Source organism: Rhinopithecus bieti, unplaced genomic scaffold (genome assembly GCF_001698545.2).
Source record: "Rhinopithecus bieti isolate Rb0 unplaced genomic scaffold, ASM169854v2 scaffold_777, whole genome shotgun sequence".
Taxonomy (NCBI): Eukaryota; Metazoa; Chordata; class Mammalia; order Primates; family Cercopithecidae; genus Rhinopithecus; species Rhinopithecus bieti.
In genome coordinates this window covers 2,651,034-2,676,071 of record NW_016803392.1, presented here as the reverse complement: position 1 = coordinate 2,676,071, position 25,038 = coordinate 2,651,034, and the positions used below count along the sequence as shown (strand labels likewise).

The following is a 25,038-nucleotide window of genomic DNA, read 5'->3' as shown; positions in this document are numbered from 1 at the left end:
TCTCTCTCAGTAATTGATAGAACAAGTACATAGAAAATTAGTAATCATATAGAAAAATAACTATAATTTGACTTTCAAAGAATACTCCCAACAGTAGCATACCATTCTTTTAAAATACAGATGGTATATTAACCAAGACAGACTATATGCTGAGCCTTAAATTATGCTCCAATAATTTAAAAAATAAAGTTTATGTTAATTTTCCTTCTTATTAAAAAGAAAATATTTTTGAAAGAAGCCTCTCTCAATAGGCTTAAGAAAGCCTACATCAGAAGACAAAATTCAGCTACTATTATGTTATCAAATGGAGTTTTTAAATTATTATTTTCTTTTCCTTTTCCAGGTTATTTTACAAACTGTGTGATATTCCCACAATTTATGAAAGACGCCTCTCAGTGAGGGAAATGTTTCCAACAAATAAATCAAAAGATAAATGATCACAATTCAAATCCTCTGAAAGGCATTGTGTTCATGTTATATCGAAAGCAATAAATAATCAAACGTCCTAGCATATTTTTCATATCATTGAAATATTTTAAGGAAATTTTATCAGTCATTTCAAGGTAAAGAAGGCTTCTGGTAAGGCAAATTCTTTTCTACTTCAAATATTATTTATGAATACAACTCAAGGTAGTTTTTCATGCTGTACATAGAGCTCTGCAGAAAGTATTTCCATTTAAGGTAGATAGCAATCTATCAAAATAAACCTGGTGAGGCTGTGACATAAATGCATATAAGGCTATCTAGGTATATGACCCTATTTTTTCACTAATCCAATGATGGTAGGGGTGCTATTAAATTTTTCTTAAGTATGTATGGTTCGGTTTGGTTTGGTTCTTATTTTTATTTTAATGTAGAAGGCTTCTGGCATTGACATTTACTCTTCAATTGAGATAGGAAAGAATGAGGATAGCTTTGGATGTTCAAGTGGTATTGAAAAGGTATTCGTTATCAAGATATTGAGATGAGGTTGTGAAGGGGCCCGGAGAACCAGAGAAAAGGCAGGAGGGGTGAAGGAATCAAGACATTGCCATCAATATAGAGGCTAGGAAATGATTTGGGAGCAATAAGTACACCAGCACTGAATCAAAGCCTAGAAGAGGCTTCTTACTCGTAGAACAAGTAAGAGAAGTTTGAAGATCACGACAGAATGCAAAGAAGTCGAAAACAAGTGAAGAAAGTAAGTTGTGCAGATCAAGCTCCACACCCATAATTTGCATAGAATTAGAGATCAAAAAATAGAATGTAGGTTTCAGGTAGTCAGGAAGGAACCTCAGATGACAGGTCAGAAAGGCCCAGAGTTATACATGAGTCAGGGTTCAAAAACCCACCCAAAGTAACTACATCTCAGCAAGCAGCACTCCCAGAAATTAGATCAGCTGAGATCCTATAGAATGGAATTATTGAGTTCCCACCTTGGGGATGTAAATAAAATCATTGCACCGATAAGGATATGCCATTGTTAGGCATGTGAAGCTTCACCCAGATCCACATCTGGGCATCCTGCTTAACAGGAAAAACAGCAGCAAGATGGGCACGAAGCTGACCCAAGATCCTGCTCATGATCTTGAGGAATTGCCCAAAAGCAGAACTGAGACCAAGCAAAAGAAAGCACTCTGGTGAGCAGGCTCATCTGCTAGGAGCAAAGGTGAGTCAAGAAAGGACCAGATCACTTCCACCTCCGAGACTGGGTTTTTCAATGAGTTTTAAGGAAACATTATATTTTAAAATACTTTTATGATTCAGGTATTTACAAATAGCAATAGTGCTAATAATCGAAAGCTGACCCAAGAATTGCTGAAGCAAAACCCATTGGCTGATACTCTGATAACCCTATGAGTGCAAACTTAAATACATAAGAGGCCATTTCATTTTCTATAGCTCTACCATATTAGTAATAGGTATTTATGAAATGGAATGCTATTGTCTATTCTTTCCTCTGCAATAAAAGCAGTTAAAAAATGTTATCTCCAGATTTCATGAAGAATTGGTTTTCACGGAATCACAAAACCTTCCAAATTGAAAATCTCTGGAGAGAAAGTAAGCATTGCTAGACTCAACAGACCGTGAAGAAACAGACAGGGCTCATGCACAATGGTTAAGGATAATCCACACTGGAGTGATAGGGCAGACCAGGCCACTGCCCTCAACCCTGCCTTTGCTAGCTCTGCATATCTGTGTGAGTGACTTCATTGAGAACGCAATCCCTAAGGCCAGAGGAAATGTGAGCTTAAATGTTTCATTACTCAACTGCTTTTCCTCCCCTTTCTCATTGCCTTTTTTCCATTCTAAGGTTTCTGGGTTTCTCTCTAGGTTCCTCTCCCCTAGAATGAGTTCTAGAAAATTCTCATTCCTAGCCCTCTAAACCCCACTGAAGATGTGGATATGTCTTGCTAGAGTTCTTCCCAAAAATTGGATTCTGCCCCAAATTCAGAGATCAGTTCTGCAGTTTCACACAGTTTTACTGCCTGCCCAAAGACAAATATTGATCATTCTCTGTGTGACACAGTTGCCCCAACTAGATGCCTTTATATTAACTGTTGCTTCCTGTACGCATTGACCTCTACCCCATCACTAGACTTTTTGTTTGTTTGTTTGTTTGTTTGAGGCGGAGTCTCACTGTCGCCCAGACTGCAGTGTAGTGGCACGATCTCAGCTCACTGCAAGCTCCACCTCTCAGGTTCATGCCATTCTCCTGCCTCAGCCTCCTGAGTAGCTGGGACTACAGGTACCTGCCATCACGCCAGGCTAATTTTTTGTATTTTTAGTAGAGACAGGGTTTCACCATGTTATCCAGGATGTCTCCATCTCCTGATCTCATGATCTGCCCACCTCGGCCTCCCAAAGTATTGGGATTACAGGCTTGAGCCACAGCACCATGCCCAATTTACTCTTTTAATAAAGTAATATCCCAATCCCCAACAGTATGCAATATACCCATGGAATAAACACATACGTGTACCTCCAAATCTAAAAATTGAATTTAAAAATGTTTTTTTAAAAGTAACAATATTAATGGAATAGTTTCTAGTATCAAGATTCAAAGCCATAGGCTAAATGAAAAGAAATTCCTAATCCAACCCGGTTGTGATTTCCTCATCTCTCAGATATATTTATTAGAAAAAGAGAGGCTATAGAAGAGATGCTGAGAATAATATGTCTCTCTTACGAACTGCTGACCAAGTATTTCAGACTGTATAGTGGAGGACTAAGTTTCAGTATAGGGTGAAATAGAAACCACCTATAGCCAATGGTGAAACTAATGAATTACAAAGTCACTTCGCTGTTATTTCCTTCAGGTGTGAAATGAGGAAGTTGGGCTAGGTCATCTCTGAGGTTACCTTAAGCTCTAAAAATCTATGATCTGTACAGAGCAGCTTCACTTACGTTGACATTTAATGTTAAACCTACAAAAGCTTATTGACAAAAGGATGTGCTTTTGTGGAAACTGATATGGAATCAGTGTGTATAAAATGTGAAGTTTTAAAAGCAGGTAGAAGGCAGATACTTCAGAATTGAGAAGGCATAACTTAAGCTTAATAATTTGTGGAGTACCCACAAGGTCTGAATAATAAGATACTTAAATCCACAGAGTATTTGACAAATTCACATTCAAATTCATAACCATTTGTTTATCAGCATATTTCCAGAGCCCCAAAGTGTGGTGAAGGTCGCAAATGCAGTAGAGGAATGCACTATTTATTATCATTCAGAAAATGATGTCACAGAGCAAGAAATACGAAGAACTATCTTTCATCATTTTAAAATCTATGACCATAAAGGCAACTGGGCAGTGCTGGAACACAATGCTCCATCTCCCTGGTCACAACTAAATAGCTCCAATTTCAAGTCATTCATGTTTTCAGGGATATGGTTCTCCTTTTCAAAATGTCCTAATAGTTATAAATGGCTTGTTGTCATTATAAATACCTAATGCATTTTTCTACCAGATTACTTTATTATGGAATAATGTACGTCAATTTCATGCATAATTTGCACTTTTGTCACTGAAACATCAAGTAGAAACATTATCATTAAATGTTGATTCATGAAGAAAAAAAGTATTTTTTAATCAAGCTCGGCCCCATGATTATTGGGCCAGAGGGAGCTGAGAATTCTGCAGATATCACACTGCTTCCCCCAAGGAAACTTCTCTTCCCTATATAACTCTCCACTCTGCCTGCTTGTTGCTGCTTACAGAAGAATATCTAGACATAAAAGGTTGCTCATTTCCTTGTAGGAACAGAAGCTGCACTCTATATAACAGGGCTTGGCAAACTGTGAAAGGGCCACATACATCTCACTGCCTGTTCCAGTATAACTTTCAAGCTAAAAATGGTTATAGTTCTAAATGGTTGACAAAAAATATGTATCAAGACATGTGGAAACTATATGAAATTCAGATTTCAGTGTCCAATAAATAAAGTTTGGAATTCTGTCAGACTCATTTGTTTACATATTGTCTATCACTGCTTTCATGCTATAATGTGAAGTCAGGAAGTTGTAAGGTACCATATAGCCCACAAGCTCTTTACCACCTGGCTCTTTAGGGTCAAAGTTTGTCCATCCCTTGCCTAGAACACCCAGGAAGTTCCCTTGTTGTGCCATACACAGAACAATATTCCAACCAGCAAAAGTCTTCTGCTTCTCATGCCTGATGGCAATGTGATTTTTTTTTTTTTTTTTTTTTTTTGACACAGAGTCTTGCTTTGTCGCCCTGGCTGGAGTGCAGTGGCTCAATCTCAGCTCACTGCAAGCTCCGCCTCCCAGGTTCACACCATTCTGCCTCAGCCTCCCAAGTAGCTGGGACTACAGGCGCCCGCCACCACGCCCAGCTAATTTTTTGTATTTTTAGTAGAGATAGAGTTTCTCTGTGTTAGCCAGGATGGTCTCGATCTCCTGACCTCGTGATCTGCCAGCCTGGGCCTCCCAAAGTGCTGGGATTATAGGCATGAGCCACTGCACCCAGCCCAATGTCAAATTTTAAAGTCAACACTTTGCTTTAACCAAAGTCCTCTACAAAAATACTCATTTTTCTCTAAGACTTCTGCCTCTGTTCTCCACGCTTAGTCATTTGCTTAAAATCAATGTCTCTACTTCTGTCCCTGTTCCCATCTTTGCCAGGAGCCCACCACACTGATTCTACCATTTAAGTAATCCTTCTGTTCTTTGTCGGAAACCAACTAGATTTCATCATAGCATTTAATCCAGCAGTGAGGATTTGTTTTCTATTTGTCTGTGTCTGCAGAAAGGAGCAAATTGTTTACTTTCAGAAATACATTAATTCTCTCATGCCAGGAGAGGGGAGAGTTTCACAAGGAACTAACATTTGAATTTTAAGCCAAGCAATTTGAAGGAGGATGGGGAAACGCACACAGTTTATATTTACCAGTCTGTCATTGACACATCTGATTCAAAGTGACCACATAAAAACTCCTTTATTAGTCTTATGTCCTTGTCATTATGAGAGATGTTAGAGTGTCATTTGAATCCCAATTTTTTTTTTTTTTTTTTTTTTTTTTTTTGGAGAGGGTTTTGGGTTTTTTTTTAACCCAATTTTTTTTTTTTTTTTTTTTTTTTTTTTTTTTTTTTTTGAGAGGGAGTCTTGCTCTGTTGCCAGGCTGGAGTTCAGTGGTGAGATCTCGACTCACTGCAACCTCTGCCTCCTAGGTTCAAGCAATTATCCTGCCTCAGCCTCCCAAGTAGCTGGGATTACAGGCACAAGCCAACATGCCCAGCTAATTTTTGTATTTTTAGTAGAGACAGGGTTTCACCATGTTGGCCAGGATGGTCTCAATCTCTTGACCTCATGATCCACCCAACTTGGCCTCCCAGAGTGCTGGGATTACAGGCGTGAGCCACCGTGCCCGGCCAAAAGTGATTTTAAGCATCAGAATTTTATCCCACAGTATTGGAGATCAGAAGTCTGAAATCAAGGTGTTCACAGAACTATACTCCTCCAGATCCTCTAGAAGAGATTCCATTTCTTGCCTCTTCTGGCTCCTGATAGTTGTCGGTTTTCCTTACCTGATGACTGTATCACTCCAGCCTCTTCTTTTGTCTTCACCTGGTCTCCACTCTGTCTGTGTCTTCTGCCTCTTATAAGGACACTTGCCACTGGATTTAGGGCCCACTTTGGTAATCCAGGATGACCTCAAGATTCTTCATTACACCTGCAAAGACCATTTTTGCAAATGAGATCATATTCACAGGTTCTGGGGATTTATACCTGGATATATCTTTTGGGGGGCACTATTCAGTGCACTGCATGTAGCAAGAGAATACTAGGGCATGTATGATCTCATCCAGGCCTTCAAGAGCCTTGACAGTTACTGCTGTTTCTCAGATAAGAAAACCGTAGTGATAAAAGTGAAAAGCTAGCATTTAAAACTAGGTCTGTCAGCCTGGCACAGTGGCTGACGTCTGTAATCCCAGCACTTTGGGAGGCCGAGGCGGGTGGATCACGAGGTCAGGAGATCAAGACCATCCTGGCTAACACAGAGAAACCCCTTCTTTACTAAAAATACAAAAAATTAGCTGGGCGTGGTGGTGGGCGCCTGTAGTCCCAGCTACTCGAGAGGCTGAGGCAGGAGAATGGCGTGAACCAGTGAGGTGGAGCTTACAGTGAGCCAAGATCGAGCCACTGCACTCCAGTACGGGCGACAGAGCGAGACTCCGTCTCAAAAAGAAAAAGAAAAACTCGGTGTGTCAGGATTTAAGTCTATTCCCTTAGCCGCTATGGCATTTTACTACCTACAAAGCAGACGGGGCCACTTTCTAAATTGCCCTACCTACAGACTGAATATACCAGAGCCCTAAGCCACCACAAGGTCCCTCTGTTCCCCCCTTCACCTATTTGTATAGCCATATGGCCCACCAGGAGTGCAGAATTACAGGCTGTTTCACAGGTCAGCAGGAAGTTCCCAATTGACCTCAGGGCTAATCAGACACTCTCAGCCACCTTCTTTAAAATTAAGTTCCCATTTCCCTTAGTAAGTTCTGCCTGATGCTTCATAAGTTTCATGGCAAGTTAAATGCACTGCATATTCACCACTGGTAAGCAATGCAGATAAGAAATTCTAAAGAAAATATATCATCTTCATTTCAATCTAGCAAACTTATAAAAGTATGGATTTTTAAACTTGGGATGCAAGTGACACTAGAGCATATCTCATAGTGACAAGAAGAAAGGACTAATAAAGGAGTTTTTATGTGGTCACTTTGAATTAGACCTGTCAGTGACACTCTAGTGAATATTATCTGTGTGCATTTTACATCCCCTTCAAATTGCTTGGCTTCAAATTCAAATAAAGTTAGTTCCTTGTGAAAACCCCTCTCCTGATGGCATGAGAGAATTAATATACTTTCAAAGGTAAACAGTATGCTCCTTTCTGCAGTTGGAGCAGAGCTGTTATAGATCATGCCAACTCAAAGGGAAAATAGAGTCAAGGAAACGGAAGGGTCAAAAGCCAACCACCTGGAAATTTATGTCAGTTTTTATGCTTAAGATCCTTCACTGCAAACAAACATCACACTTTAATGCCACAGCACAATAAAGAAAAACCTTTGACCTGTGGGCTTGTGGAAAAAGCAGAACGAAAAAGCAGCATTCATGTGGGAGTCAAAACCTATCCTGCACCTTGGGGAGGAACAAAAAAACCTGTATGTTATTCCTTTTATCTCTGCTGGAGCCAAGGTGCAGATTGACTCAATGGACAGGAAACTGACAGTGATGGAGCAACTGCTGCTTACCTCATTGTTTCATCGTGATTATATCATTTAACTCTCATGCCCACCCTTGAAAGTAGGCAAAATGCCCTCATTTTAGAGTTGACCAAATTCAAGCTTGGAAACCTGAACGATTAACCAAAGGTCACTCTGTTAATCTGCAGTGATACAGCGCAAGCCAAAGACATTCCCAGACACCAGGCTTACCTAAACCAACTTCTTTTTCCTGTTCCTGCCAGCATATATAAACACATGCTTTTAAAATAATGACAGGCTAAATCTAGCAATCAAGTCATTATAGCATTCCAGTAAGTCTGCAAGTGATGTGTTGTTTTCGCTAAAGATGGACCAGGATATGACATTGTCTCCTTCTATTATGCCCGGTCAGCAGACTGACTGTCAGATACCCACTGCTGTGATCTGTTTAGCAAGGTCAGCTGTTTGATTGCTATGAATAATTGGATGCCATTAATAATGGTCAGCTCCAGGATATAGGAAAGTGGTCAAGCGTGGTAATTGTATTTTGAATTCCAGCAGATTATTTCCTGGGAAGCAGGAAGACAACCACTACCTGGGATACGGTTTTTCTAAGTACAATAGAAATAATTGCTTTCCTAGAGGTGAAGGGGAGAAGCCGAGGGCTCCCATAATAACATGTGTGACCATATCTAGTAAGAAACATGGAGGTCAAGGTTTTGCAAGCGATGGCTAATACTATGAAGCCTGGCCATTACCATCACTAAAAGTCTTCACAAGTTCACATTCTTGTTATTCTCTTATTTAGATTAACACTAGAGCTTTACATGTTGAGGGGGCCAATTTCTAAATTTTGAAGCACCAGTGAGGTTAGACCAATGGCTAATTAGGAAATCTAATACAATTGATATCCATCTGAAAAGGTCAAGCATAAATCTTTTGCTGTTTAATGTATATTAAATTCTCACCACATATTAAGGGCTGTAGATACTGCAAGATAATTAAGCAAAATATTATCTTTTTTTGGAAAAAAAAAAAAAGCTCTGTCAAAAAATGAAGGGTTTTAAAAAAATCTCCCAGGACATAATAATAAAAGTGAGAAATTTAAAAAAAGATTGAAAAAAAGCACATTTTAAAATCATGTGAAAGAAAAAATGAAAAGTGATTTTAGAAGATGATAGACTGGAGTGTAGGCAACACATAAAGAGCAAAACATTTCATAGAAAAATATAATAGCTATCAATTTCAGACTTTACTAAGAAAACTATTTCTTAAATTGTCCAGCAATGTGGGCAGAACAAATTAAAGTTAAAACTCATTATAGCCAAGGAAATATGGATGGAAGCATGGAATCAAGATACAACTGCCTGAAATAAAATATTCAACACATGCCTCAATTCTTGCCAGCTTTTCCATTATTTGGAGCTACTAGGAATTGAATCACTGTGACCGTTTTTTTTAAAGGTATTCAGCGTTTGGATGAACTCTAAAATGAAAAGAGATAAACAAACAATCATAGAGCTAAAACTATAAAACTCTCATAAGAAAACATAAGGAATAAGTCTTTGTAACCTTGGGTTACACAGTGGTTTCCTGGATCTGGCACCGAAAGATGGGTGACAAAAGAAAACACTGGGGCTGGGCATGGTGGCTCATGCTTGTAATCCCAGCACTCTGGGAGGCCGAGCTGGGCGGATCATGGGGTCAGGATATCAAGACCATCCTTGCCAACATGGTGAAACCCCAGCTCTACTAAAAATACAAAAAATTGGCCTGGTGCAGTGGTTCACACCTGTAATCCCAACACTTTGGGAGGCCGAGGGGGGCAGATCACGAGGTCGGGAGATAAGACCATCCTGGCTAACACAGTGAAACCCCATTTCTACTAAAAATACAAAAAATTAGCCTGACGTGGTGGTGGGCGCCTGTAGTCCCAGCTACTCGGGAGGCTGAGGGAGGAGAATGGCATGAACCCTGGAGGTGGAGCTTGCAGTGAGCTGAGATCGCACCACTGCACTCCAGCCTGGGTGACAGAGCGAGACTCCCTCTCAAAAAAAAAAAAAAAAAAAATTAGCCAAGCATGGTGGCACATGCCTGTAGTCCCAACTACTTGGGAGGCTGAGGCAGGGGAATCACTTGAACCCGAGAGGCAAAAGTTGCAGTGAGCCGAGATCACGCCACTGCACTCCAGTCTGGTGACAGAGTGAGACTTCATCTCAAAAAAAAAAAGAAAACACTGGACATTGGACTACATCAAAATTAAAAACTTTTGTGTTACAAATGAGACCATCAAGAACACTAAAAGATGACCCACAGAATAGAAGAAAATATTTGCAAATCATATAGGTTATAAAGGATTTGTATCCCAATACAAATAGCCAAAAAATGAAAAGAACCCAAATGTTGGTCAACTGATAAATGGGTAAAGAAAATGTGGTATACCCGCCCAGTAAAGTACTAATCAGCCATAAAAAGGAATGAAGTACTGACACTCACTACAACATGTTTGACTCTTAAAAACATTATACAAAGTGAAGGACTCCAGTCACAAACACCATATATTGTATGATTCTATTTAGGGTACATACTTAGGGTACATGTCCAGAATAAGCTAATTTACAGAGACAGACAGTAGATTAGGGGTTGCTTAGGGCTGAAGGAAGGACACAAGAGATAAATGGGGACTGACTGCTAATGGGTACAGGGTTTCCTTGAAGGGAGATGAAAATATGCTAAAACTAGATTATGGTGATGGTTGTGCAACCCTGTGAATATGCTAAAAAAAAAAAAAAAAACTATACAATTGTACACTTTAAATGGATGAGTTATATGTGATTCCCTCTCAATTAATTCAAAGCTCTTTTTGAAAAATCAAACACAAATAAAAACAGCATTGGATATTCGGTGCTTCCCTAGTGACCAGAATCACTGTTTTCTCAGAATACGGGTCCAAAAGGGGAGAAGCAACTTGTCCTAGGCCCCACTTTGAGCCAGTAATGAAACAAGATCCGTAAGATTTCTGCTTCCAAGTGATTCCCTAGACTCCAGTGCCATTGGCAAATTTTTTAACCCTTTAGGGTCCAAATTTATTTTTTATTTTTTTGTTAGTGGCTTTTTCCCTCAGTGATAGTAGCCTTACTGATACATTTGTCCAGAAACATTTCTATAAGCTGATGTAAACGGAAGACATGACAACCTAAAGGAAGTAGGCAATATCAACCTACAGAAGTCTATTTCCCTGAACAATAGTAAGCTACAAAACCTGGGCATGGTCTAAATAGTTTCTTGGACAGAGTATTAGATGGAACCATGCATGGTTTTTAGAACTGAGAAAATTGTAGAAACAGGTGATGATCTGTCTATAAAAGTAAGGACCCCAAATCCAGATTTCCCAGTCTTTAATAACACCTACAGATTAAGCAGGACAGAAACCAGGGTACAGAGGGTCAGCTCTTTGACTTTTGCTCTTAAAGTTAATGCCTTTTCCCACTAGGGAACATCCATTTCCTTCAAGAGCCACTTTTAAGCCCACACAAAGCTTCGAGCAGCCAGAAAGGAAAGAAAGAGCCTCATCTCAGCTGCAATATTTCCAGAAACTTCAAACATCTTATTTTAAAATCAGAAGAGACAAAATGCCTCAGACATCAGTGGTATCCTCATTTGTACAATGGAGAAAGTGAACACCACCTACCCCCCCAAAAAAAGCCCAAGTAAGAAATAACAGTCAAAAAAAAAAAAAGTGTGTGTGTGTGTCTGTGTGTGTGTGTGTGTGTGTGTGGCCTATGTGTGCTGGTAGCTCAGGTACAAAGGGTTCAGGGAGAGCTAAGACTAAACATCAGAACCTAGAGCATTTTAAGAGTTTTCTAGAACACATCAGAGATGATACAGAATTTCTTCATGCCTGAAGAGGAGGTGTACCAGAGATGGAAGAGTGTAAGTTATATCTTTGTTCTCCCTACTGCACTCTAGGCTTTAAAACAAATTCAATAATTACATAAAATTCAAGGTTTAGTTTTTCCTCTGTTAATTCTTTTATCTGTAATACATTTGCAAATTTCAAGCTCCTATTTTCTGTGTTTTCTTTTACTTCTACTTGAGTTATTTTATTTATTTTCTTTTCATAAAATAAAATGTTTCTCCAAGAGAGCACTGGTAAGCCTTGAGATAAGAGTAAATTAGCCAGTAACCATTTCTTTGACATCTATTCAACCACTACATATCCACCTGAGAGTGAGGAGGAGAAAAGGTGAGAGAGGAGATTGATAGGAATAGCACTCCATGATTTATTCATCTTTTCAGGACACTGTAGAGATTAACTAATTACCCTACACTATGCATCTGTAGGAAAAAGAAGAGTAATCCAGCTGTGCCCTACTTTAAGAAAACTGATTTATAAAATTGAATTTATCAAAAATACAAATTATGAAATGAATCAGAAAACGTATTTATAGAAATGCTCAATATAAGGTTGAATTTTAATAAGAGTGCACCCCTGGAGCATGTAAAATATGACATCATTTATAAAACTTCAATAATTCTTCTATCAAAACCCATTATTTAAAATCCAAACTTATAAAAGAGATGTATTGGGGGTTATTTGTTAAATTCATTAAAATATTTTTTTAAACAGCATACCACCTCCACATCCCACCTCCAGGTACTAAAAATATCATTTGATTTGCTAGCAATTAGTTAAAGGCAAATTCAGGGAAACACAGCTATTCTTAGAACTAAATATGCCTGTCTTTGTGTCTTTGTTCCTGTGCTTAAATAGGAAAACTGAAAATCTAAGGAATTAAATAGTCATTCTCAGATTAATATTCATAATTAAATTATCGTACTCTCTTATCTCTAAAATATCTATCCTCTGTAATATTGACACACAAATAGACATAAATTATTCATGATCGGCCAGGCGTGGTGGCTCACACCTGTAATCCCAGCACTTTGGGAGGCTGAGGCGGGAGGATCGTGAGGTCAGGAGATGGAGATCGTCCTGGCTAACATTGTGAAACCCGGTCTCTACTATAAATACAAAAAAATTAGCCGGGCATGGTTGCGGGCTCCTGTAGTCCCAGCTACTCGGGAGGCTGAGGCAGGAGAATGGTGTGAACCCAGGAGGTGGAGCTTGCCGGGAGGCGGAGCTTGCCGTGAGCCGAGACTGTGCCACTGCACTCCAGTCTGGGCGACGGAGTGTGACTCCATCTCAAAAAAATTATTCATGATCATGGAAAAAGCAAAGAAACATGACACTAAACAGTGAGTAGTAACAAAATTATTTCATTTTAACTTTTGGCTGTTTCTTATTTGCTTTAGATGTGTACCCAAAGTAATTCAATAATCCAAAGATCGGCATTTGAAATCTAATTTTTCATGTACATAAATTGAAGTTGAATAATGTTAAGCAGAATTTCTATGAGAAGTAGACCCAGGAACAGAATCTCAACACGTGCTGTAATTTGAGGGTAGTTCTTGATAAAATATCATAGAGTGAGACAAAGGGCAAGTCCTCTGATTTTAACTGATCAAAGAGAAAAAGCTAAGTAAAAGATTTCAGGGGCAGGGTACTACATACTGATCCTTTTCAAACAAACTGCATTTAAAAATGAAACCCCTCCAAAATATCTGTACCTTCAGCATTCCTTTGACCAACCTGGGACTGATTTTTTAAAAAAACAAAAAAAGCATTCATTGGTCAGCTTGCATTTTTACTTTTGGAGGCAAAACGTGACAACAGACCTGCTCTCTCTAATTTATAAGGCCCCAACCAACTACTCTGTAGCACTGTAGAGATCACGGTCAAAGTGGCTTAGAAATTTGTACAAGCACTATCATTTCCCAAATCAAAATCTAAAATACCAATTCAAGGTGAGAAATACGTACTATAAATTCTCTTAAGATGACTCATTAGAAGTCCAGAGAATTTGAGCTTTGCAACAATAGAGCTGAAGGTCTGACCAACAAAAAAGCAATGTAACCAATTTAAAACCAAATATATGCCCAGTATTCCAGATAATTGCAAGGTAGGCAAAACATGAAGCTTCATATAAGATTCTCATATTGACGAAGACTTTTAACTTATTAATGCACTCCCTCTCTAATAAAGTCTGACAAGGCCAGGTAAAATGAAATATTCTTGATAAAATAGGAGCATGAAACTAAATAGCACAAGGGAATAAAATTGCTTCTAACAATCTATTTAAAGACTCCATTAAGTAATGCTGGTTCACTTTGAAGCTGATATTGGAGCTACCTATGAGTTCCACATGAATATGGAGTGATTAACGTACTCTCAGACAATGAATATTAAAGCAGGTTCTGCTTGTGAAAAACAGATAAAGGGACTTTTGGCAAAATCAAAACAGTAGGATTGAATATACATATGAGGTATTACTTTGAAAGGGAGGCTATGGCCGAATGGAGACTTAAAAAACAAAACAGTGCTATGAATAGGGATAGCCATGCATGTAATTTTTGTGAAGACAAATTGGCTGATTAAAGCTGTTAGATATTGTGATAATACAAAAGAAGAGCTGGTGAGAAAATTCAGTAAGCTCAAATGAATAATAAAACTGAAAATGAACAAAGATTGTAACATCACTTCAAAAAATGAAGCTAATAATAATGCTCTTTGTGTCCATGGCACCTTTTACCATAGCAGTTCATAGCATTTCACAAAATCACTGAATCATGACTTTTATAGTTGAAAGTGGCCAAAAAGATGATCACGTCCAAACATATGTCCAAAGCTTCTGTCTCCTCTACAACAGCCCACACACACAGTCACACAACCTATGTGAACCCTCCAATAATCTTATTTCCTCCTGAGTGTACCATGTCAGATCCATACAAGGAGAGTCCAGAATATTCATACTTATCATTTTCTTTGCATTGAAGCACATAGCAAAATTATATATTGGGCAGAGCAGTAAGTTGCTAAGGCAAGAGAACAGGAAAACAAGAGAAGACTACAAAAGTTTGTACTCCAACAATAGGAAGTGTCTGATGTCCTGGGCAGGACGCAGGTCACTGGTTCTGGCAGTACCTCTGCACTTCAGGTGAAAGAATCATCATTAATCATTTCCGCAACCATGAGAATTTGTGGCTTCATGTCTAATATCATGTGGGTTACCTTGTCCTGATATTCACAAAGGAACACTGGTGTAGAGGTAATCATCTCAATAGGTAGCAAACAAAATCAATTTCATTTCATCTTGAAGGAAACAATTCGATATGTGAATAAATATTTCTGTGGCTTGGAGGCTGTGATTGTAGCCACCATGGGGCCATTTTGATGTACACGTAAGAATTACATCGGCCCACAGTTATCCTGTAGGGGCCTCTTCTAGGGCCAAGATTATGGGTCACTGGGGAAGCAGGTCAGTTGGAAAAGTCTGTGGATTGCGAACTTTAGTCCAGGTGATTCTGGTGATATCCTTCGGCATTGATTACCCAGCACATGCTCACAAAACATTAAGCTTCCAGGTATCATCGAAATTTTTCCATATTCTCAGAGATCCATTAACTCTAGAGAAAAAACCCAGAACCAGAGCACATTGTACCAATTTAAGGATGGATCGGCTGGCCACCTAATTTTTCTACCTCAGGGACCTCCTAGGGCAGAGATTCTTAACTCTTAACCCAAGGTCCATGGATAAATACAGGAGGTCTATGAATTTGATTGGAGGTTATGTAAATTTTTATTTTTACTAACAACTAACTGAAGTTTAGCATGTTATTTAACTATGAATAAGCAAAAAAACTATAGTGGAATCAATGGTACCTGTTACTTTGTCACCAATGGAAATCACAGATATTTTTATACCATATTACTGAGAGGTGACAATGTGCTAGCAGCCCTCACTCTTGGCCCCTCCTCGGCCTCTGGCCGCACTTGAGGAGCCCCTCAGCCCGCCAGGGCACCGTGGGAACCCCTCTCTGGGCTGGCTGAGGCCAGAGCCTTCTCCCTCTGTTTGCGGGGAGGTGTGAAGGGAGAGGCCTGGGCGGGAACCAGGGCTGCGCTCCAGGGGCCGGTGTGAGTTCCAGCGGTCGCGGGCGCGGGCCGGAGGAGCCCCGCACACGGAGCGGCCAGCCGGTGGTGCCGGCCCAGGGCAGTGAGTGGCTTAGCACCCGGGCCAGCAGCTGTGGAGGTTGCCCAGGGTCCCCCAGCAGTGCCGGCCCGCCAGCGCTGCACTCAAATTCTTGCTCGTCCTTAGCTGCTTCCTCACGGGGCAGGGCTCGGGACCTGCAGCCCACCATGTCTGAGCTCCTTCCCCGGCAGTGGGCTGCAGTGAGGCCTGAGCCTCCCCAAGGGGCGCAGTCCCCTGCTACATGGCGCCCGGTCCCGTCGACAGCCCAAGGGCTGAGGAGTGCAGGCATGGCTGGGGACTGGAAAGCAGCTCTGCCTGCAGCCCCGGTGCACGATCCACTGAGTGAAGCCAGCTGGGCTCCTGAACTGGATGGGGACTTGGAGAACTTTTGTATCCAGCCAGAGGATTGTATGTGCACCAATCAGCGTTCTGTGTCTAGCTCGGGGTTTGTAAATACACCAATCAGCCCTCTGTGTCTAGCTCAGGGTTTGTGAATATACAAACTGGTACTCTGTATCTACCTAACTCTGTATCTAGCTAACTAGCATTCTGTGACTCTGTGTCTAGCTCAAGGATTGTAAAGGCACCAGGCAGCACTCTGTCAAAATGGTCCAATCAGCTCTCTGCAAAGCAGACCAATCAGCTCTCTGTAAAATGGACCAATCAGCAAGATGTGGGTGGGGCCTGATAAGGGAATAAAAGCAGGCTGCCGGAGCCAGCCAGGTAACCTGCTGGTGGGGGTGGGGGGCCCCTGCCTCATACTGGAGAAGCTATGTTCTTTTGCTTTTTGTAATAAATCTTGCTGCTGCTTACTTTTTGGGTACACGCTGCCTTTATGAGGTGTAACACTCACTGTGAAGGTCCGCAGCTTCACTCCTGAAGCCAGCGAGACTACGAACCCCCCGGGAAGAACAAACAACTCCAGACGCGTTGCTTTTAAGACCTATAGCACTCACCAGGAAGGTCTGCAGCTTCACTCCTGACAGTGAGAACACCAACCCACCAGAAGAAAGAAGCTCCAGACACATCTGAATGTCTGTCCGGACACCCCATCTTTAAGAATTGTAACACGCACCGCAAGGGTGTGTGGGTTCATTCTTGAAGTCAGTGAAACAAAGAACCCACCAATTCTGGACACATTGCTATTGGTCCAGATACCTCGAAATATGCTTATCCTATTTCAATATAATGGAAATTATGCACATCAGATCTTGTTTAACATGTTAATGCATATTTATTGCTATATTACACGTTTGTTTTTAATGTATTTCACTATAGTTATATATAGAGCTAGCATATGTATTAGGTTCATTTGCAGTCCTTTTTTTTTTTTTTTTTTTTTTTTTTTTGAGACAGAGTACTCGTCACCCAGGCTGGAATACAGTGGCGCGATCTTTCCCTTGCAAGCTCCGCCTCCCGGGTACATGTTCGTCTCCTGCCTCAGTGTTCCCAGCAGCTGAGACGACAGGTGCACACCGCCACACCTGGCTAACTTTTTTGTATTTTTAGTAGAGACGGGGTTTCACTGTGTTAGCCAGGATGGTTTCAATCTCCTGACCTCATGATCCGCCCACCTCAGCCTCCTAACGTGCGGGGATTACAGGTGTGAGCCACCACTCCTGGCCTAGTTATTTTTTTACTTAACCTGGCCTCCAAGGTAAACATAGTACACAGGGGTACAGGGTACCAAAAAAATGGAAGAAGAAAAAAAGAGAAGTTCAGAGGCATTATGCAGGGCTGATGGATTTTGGGGGATGTTTGCACAGGTTAGTATACGATCCTGTAGGAGAAAGGCGGGCACATAAAATCACACTTGATTAATGTTTTGCTGCTAATCAGGAATTAGAGGAGAGCCCTATTTTAAAGCTGTGCCACTACGTGCACAAGCCCACCTCCTGAGAGGGCTGTGGCAGACTTGGACTCTTAAGTGTTATGAACACAGTGAATGGGCACAGATGTGCATATCCTGTTCCTCTCCCCAGTCCCTACTCCATCATTTATTTCCTATTTTTTCACATGAAATTAGAAGGCTGTCTTCTGTGTCCTCTAAATTTCATTTTTCCCCATCCTATCCCTATTTCTCAATGTTGATCTGCTAGGTTTCCTTCCTTGTATCTTTGATATATTTATTATGCTTCCTGCCTCCACCACCGATGACGCTTATAGCCACCAGCTGCTCTGTGGGAGCATGTCACTTCAACAGTTTCAGATGTCCCCAAATCACACCAGCTGTCCTATAACAGGTACCAACAGAGCAGAAAAAAGAGGAGTGCCCATAGGTGGAGGCAGGGTGTCCGGAGTGAGGTTTTGGTCTCACTGACTTCCAGAATGAAGCTGCGGACCCTCACAGTGAGTGTTACAGCTCTTAAAGATGGTGTATCTACAGTTTGTTCCTTCAGATGTTCAGATGTGTCCAGAGTTTCTTCCTTCTGGTGGGTTCGTGGTCTCGCTGGCTTCAGGAGTGAAGCTGCAGACCTTCGCAGTGAGTGTTACAGCTCATAAACGTGGCACAGACCCAAAGAGTCAGTAGCAGCAAGATTTGTTGCAAAGAGTGAGAACAAAGCTTCCACAGCGTGGAAGGCGACCCTAGCAGGTTGCCACTGCTGGCTCCGGCAGCCTGCTTTTATTCCCTTATCTGACCCCACCCACATCCTGCTGATTGTTCCATTTTACAGAGAGCTGATTGGTCTGTTTTGACAGGGGGCATTTTACAGAGAGCTGATTGGTCTGTTTTGACAGGGGGCTGATAGGTGCGTTTACAAACCTTGAGCTAGATACAGGGTGCTGATTGGTGCGTTTACAAACCTTGAGCTAGACAGAGAGTGTTGATCGGTGCATTTACAAACCTTGAGCTAGACACAAAGTGCTCATTGGTGCATTTGCGATCCTCCAAGTAGATATGAAAGTTCTCCAAGTCCCCACCAGATTAGCTAGATACAGAGTGCTGACTAGTGCATCCAGGAATCGCGAGCCAGACACAGAGTGCTGATTGGTCCATATACAATCCTCCAGCTAAACATAAAAGTTCTCCAAGTCCCCAACCAACTCAGGAGCCCAGCTGGCTTCGCCTAGTGGACCCCAACCCTGGGGCCACAGGCGGAGTTGCCTACCAGTCCCACAAAGTGCGCCTGCACTCCTCAGCCCTTGGGTAGTCATGGGCTCTGGCACCACAGAGCAGGGGGCAATGCCCCTCGGGGAGGCTAGGGTCGCAAGGAAGCCCACGGGGGTGGGGGGGGGGCGGTCTTGGGCATGGTGGTCAGCAGGTCCCAAGCCCTGCCCCACGGGGAGGCGGCTGAGGCCCCTGAGAATTCAAACACTGTGCGGAAGGCTGGCAGTGCTAGGAGACCTGGCGCACCCTCGGCAGCTGCTGGCTCAAGTGCTAAGCGTCTCACTGCCTGGGGCGGAGGCACTGGCCGGCAGTTCCAAGTGCAGGGCCCGCCGAACCCACACCTACCCGGAATTCACGCTGGCCTGCAAGCCCTGCATGCAGCCCCTCAGTTCCTGCCGGCGCCTCTCCCTCCACACCTCAGTGCAAGCAGAGGGAGCTGGCTCCAGCATTGGCCAGCCCAGAGAGGGTCTCCCACAGTGCAGCAGCAGGCTGAAGGGCTCCTCAAGCATGGAAAGAGTGGACGCCAAGGCCGAGGAGGCACCCAGAGCCAGCGAGGGCTGCCAGCACGTTGTCACCTCTCAGCAGCACAGCTTCCTCTCTGGGAATTCCCTGGTGAGTAAGTCTGGCTCACAGCTACTAGGCAAGCCAGCAGCAAGTATTTCCCAGGTTCAGATTCAGATCTCCTCCCATTATAGTCTTTGAATTCTGCTAACTGGAAGAAATTAAATTTTATTTTATCTTATTTTATTTTGAGACAGGGTCTTGCTGTGTTGCCCAGGCTGGAGGGCAGTGGCACTATCTCAACTAACTGCACCCTCCACCTCTTGGGTTCAAGCGATTCTCCTGCCTTGGCCTCCCAAGTAGCTGGGATTAAAAGCATGTGTCACAAAACCTGGCTAATTTTTGTATTTTTAGTAGAGATGGGGTTTCGCCATGTTGGCCAGGCTGGTCTCTTAACAGCTGGAGGACTTCATAAGCAGACCATAAAATCAGTGCCAAAAGAGAAGCAATCGGTGCCTGGAAAACAAATGCAGAACGGGATGAATCTGCATAGCGAAAAGAGCACCAATTGACAGACAACAGAATGCCTCCCTCATTAGAAGGGTGGTTACAAGGAGGGAAGGGAGAGAGTAAGGAAGGAAGCTGCAGGTCACTTCTCATGAAGACATCATCAATATTATCTGAACAACCGAGAAAAAAGATGGGCAATGACCAACAAGTGGCCGAGCTTCTTCACTTACTAGACACAGGTTAGCTACAAGCAAAGCTTAAATTTGTATTGCCATCCTATTCTGATTATCTGACGTAACAGCTCTTCTGAAACAAATTTTAAATCGACCATTCTACAGAATACATTGTTTCCTTCTGCCTCACAGGAAGATACTCAATCACAGAGAGACACAGAATCGCAATTGTTGAAAACAGTATGTGTTGCTGCCAACATGATTTATTTACAAATGCCAATCAGACCATGTCACTCTCTTGCACAACACCTTGCAAGAGAGTCCCATTGTACTGGGAATAAAGGCCAACCTCCTTTCCACTGTTTCCCTTTCTGACCTGGCTGCAGTCGACTTCTCCATCTCATCTTGGGCCAACCCCACCCACCTTCATTCACTGGCCTCTTTTTTTGTTGCCTAAGCAAACCATATTTTCCCATTCAGAGCCTTTTCTCTTCTTATTCCTTGACCTGGACCATTTAACTCCCAAATCTTTCCATGACTAACCCTTTCTTGCCATTTAGGTTTTAAGTCAAATGCCACTATAGCAAAGAGGGTTTCTTGACCATCCAACTATACCACTCCACGTCCTGATCCCCTCCATTTCATTATCTTACTTCATTTTCTTCAGAGTAGCAATCTATGGAATTCTTATTTTTCGCTTACCTTCCCGTCTTCTCCATGACAGCAAGAACTTTATCAGCCTTTTCCACAGCCATACTCCCAACCATTAGGGCTCCTAGCACATAGCACTCAATATATATTTGTGTGGATCAAGTAAATGTTAAATGACTATACTGGCTTAGAATGAGTTATTGGTGTAATCCATTTTCCAATCTCTGATAGTTGGAGCTTGAATCTGACATCAGAGGTCAGCACACAAACGCTCACAGTTGCACAAGGAATCTCCTTTCTAGAGATAAAGTATACCAGTAACATCAAAGTATTTTATTTTATATCATTTAGTTAGAATCATCCACCATTCCTACCTACCACAAGAGGGGGATTGGAGGGGAGTGCAATACAGTTAATTCTGAGCTATGATACAAAAATATACATTAATTTGATAGGGAAAAATACGACTATTGTCATGTCATACACTAAGAAGCAGCAGGCACCAAAGAATGAGTTTCTAAGTCGGACTCAGAGTCACTTCACACCCCAGCTCTTCCATCTCTGTTACTGACTGAATTGTGGCCCCCCTCAAAAAAAAATTTATATGTTGAAGCCCTAACCCCTAATGTGACTGGATTTTGAGATAAGTCCTTTCAGGAAATAATTAAGGTTAAATGAGACCTATACAGAATGGCCCTAATCAAGTAGGACTAGTGACCTCCAAAGTAAAGAGGAAGATATACCAGAGATCAATTGATCTCAATCTCTCTCTCTCTCTTTTTATGCAGAGTATCACAGAAGGTGCCCAAAAGTCATTGTGAAGCCTGCTAAAGCCACTATGATCAGCCCCTCAGTGAATCACCTGTTTGCGTCCCACTAATCACTGAAGATATTTGTCAATATGAAGGCAACTGAATAACCAATTAAGAAGCCAAAATGGTTTGTCAGCACCACGTAGAACATATAATTTAGTGGTAAGACTAAATCAACTATCAAACAAATAAATTGGAAGGAGGCTTTTCAACTCTGGTCAATAGATTTGTCTTTATAGACATGGCATTTATGAATTTAGAATATTTTAAAAACTAAATAAATTATCTGGTAATAAATATTTAGTAATTATCTGAATACCAATAACGTAATTTATTTTTAAGTAAATGTTGTTCCTTTAGGTAACTCACATCATATGTCACATGTCTAGGGACATCAGGTCCCTCGCATGTAAAAAGGGGAAGTTAGCATACCTTATTGTAAAGGCATTTCTAGCTCTCAGAGTCTAGTAAGAATCCTCTCTCCTACCTGACCCCCACTGCCCCCGCCTTTTGATCGGTTGCACACACTTACAGGTCAGCCACCTACAGTTAGCAGTACAGTATGGATCAATGAAATCAAACAAAGTTTATGTCTTCAAAACACCCCCAGTACTTTAATCTCTCAGTAATTCAACCTCTTCTAAAGCTAGGGATTGGAGGGTAATATTAGCGTATAACTCTGGGGCTTGTGTTCGTTCTCTGGCAGGGAATGTAAACTGACAGTGCTAATAACGTGTTTTTCATGGCTCTGATCATCATCATTGCACCAGAAAACCTGTTTTGATATAACTTAGCCCACCCCTACGTGAGCTAAATTCCAAGTACTATTCAAGATTTATATTGTGTCTGGTCCCAGTGGAGCATGCAAAGAGCCTTAGTTCCTGGGAAAGGCTTACAGAGGCTTTATGGGTGCTTCCATCTGGATCCTGAGTGCATGACAAAAGAGAAGGGCTGGATTTGCTGTGCATGTTCACTAAAATAGCCTAAAGGATGTGTTTTTCTCCTTTTAAAAGATGAAGGTGTTAAGTGGGTATTTTTTCCTGAAAGGTTTGAACTTGCATATGAAGCATTTGGTCCGACAACCAAAAGGATTTGTGTCCTTCTGATAAAACCCAGAATTGCATTCTATGCCCTGCAAAAATCTCCCCAGTATTCTCTTGATGTGATTTCCAGTCAAGAGTCTGACAACATGAAAAAGCACATTTGGGTCCCTAACACTTTCCTATTGCTGAAGCTTCCAATAGCATGTCCAAAACAATTCTTAATATTTATTTTGTGCACTTTTTCTTTGTTTACTGACAAATAATTATAAATATTTATGGTGTACATGATGTTTTGAAAGTATAGACATCACGAAATGGCAAAATTGAGGTACTTAGCATATGTACTACCTCACATACTTTTTCTGTGGTGAAAACATTTAAAATCTACTTTCTTAGAATTTTCAAGAATAAAATATATTGTCATTAACTATAGTCACCATAATGTACATCTGTGAACTTATTCCGCCTGTCTGAATAAAATTTTATATCCTTTAAATAATATCTGTCCAATATATCTTGTGTACTTTAAAAAAAATCACTCTGATGTGAAGAATGTTTTCCCACTCATCTTACCATGAAATAATACCCATTTTATACCACAATTATAGGAACATTTGATTTAAATACTGAAATCTTTGTGTAATTATTTGCCATATATTTGTATGTTTCGACAGTTGTTAATTATAAACACAGAGGTTTTATCTCTGCTTTTAATAAATTAATACCATTTAATGGACTCATGTTTTTGAATGACTGTAAAGCAACAAAAAAAAATTCATTGGGGTGAAAACTCTATCTCTCTGTATATACATGTTAAGTCTAAAGATATCCATAGAGGGTCTACAGTTAGAGATATCTGTATCTACACATAGATATATATCACACATCTAAGTGATTTTTATTATAGAAAATAATAGTTCATAATACAAATCATAAAATAAAACATTAAGGCCGGGCGCGGTGGCTCAGCCTGTAATCCTAGCACTTTGGGAGGCCGAGGCGGGTTGATCACGAGGTCAGGAGAGCGAGACCATCCTGGCTAACACGGTGAAACCCTGTCTCTACTAAAAATACGAAAAATTAGTCAGGCATGCTGGCTGGTGCCTGTAGTCCCAGCTACCCGAGAGGCTGAGGCAGGAGAATGGCGTGAACCCAGGAGGCAGAGCTTGCAATGCGCCGAGATGGCACCACTGCACTCCAGCCTGGGCGACAGAGTGAGACTCCCTCTTGTAAATAAATAAATAAATAAATAAATAAAGGCCGGGCGTGGTGGCTCATACCTGTAATCCCAGCATTTTGAGATTACAAGGTCAAGAGATCAAGACCATCCTGGCTAAACATGATGAAAGCCCGTCTCCACTAAAAATAAAAAATAAAAATAAAAAAAATCAGCCAGGTGTGGTGGCGGGCACTTGTAGTCCCAGATACTTGGGAGGCTGAGGCAGAAGAATGGCGTGAACCTAAGAGGTGGAGCTTGCAGTGAGCTGAGATCGTACCACTGCACTCCAGCCTGGGCAACAGAGCAAGACTCTGTCTCAAAAAAAAATAAAAATAAAAATAAATAAATAATAAAATACAATAAATAAATCATAATATAAAACATTAAATAACATAGAAAAATATATAATAAAATGTAAAACTAACTTTTATATTCTTCTCCTCATTTTCCATTTTAACTCTCCAGAAATAACTAACAAAAAGTTTTTTCTTGCCAGAATTTTTTTCCAAGAAAACACAAGTGTGTGTGTATAAAAATATACATGTATAAATAAGCATGCATATATACACACATACACACACACACACACCCTGTGTGTGTTTAGGCATATATACTACATATATCTTTATTAACTGGTGCTGTTAACTATGCTAGAAGCCAATCATATAAACTGGATTTTTGGCAGGGAACTCAAATAAAATCTTGCCATTTTACATACCTGGATTTTCCCATAGGAAAAATATATGTGGCCGGGCACTACGGCTCATGCCTATAATCCCAGCACTTTGGGGGGCCATGGCAGATGGATCACCAGAGGTCAGGAGTTCGAGACCAGCCTGGACAACATGGTGAAACCCTGTCTCTACTCAAAACACACAAAAAATTAGCCAGGTGTGGTGGCAGGTGCCTGTAATCCCAGCTACTCAGAATGCTGAGGGAGGAGAATTGCTTGAACCCAGGAGGTGAAGGTTGCAGTGAGCTGAGATTGCACCATTGCACTCCAGCCTGGGCAACAAGAGTGAACACTCCATCTCAAAAAAAAAAGTGTGTGTGTGTGTACTTTCTATTGCTGAACATATATATATATATGTTTAGCATACATTACATATGTTAAACATATCTAATTTATATTATATATCTAAATGTATTATATAAACATACTAATTATATATTATAATTATATTATAATTCATTATTAATTATATGTATATTTATATTAAATATAT

General features: G+C 41.0%; 1 protein-coding gene across 1 annotated transcript in view; it reads left to right on the top strand.

The window, feature by feature from the left end:
• Positions 1-18,948: 18,948 nt before the first annotated feature.
• Positions 18,949-25,038, top strand: part of LOC108535888 (calcium-binding mitochondrial carrier SAL1-like) — a 75,714-nt gene continuing 69,624 nt past the window's right edge. The window contains 1 exon segment of the mRNA XM_017882285.1: positions 18,949-19,515. Coding sequence (XP_017737774.1) covers positions 18,949-19,515 — 567 coding nt within the window.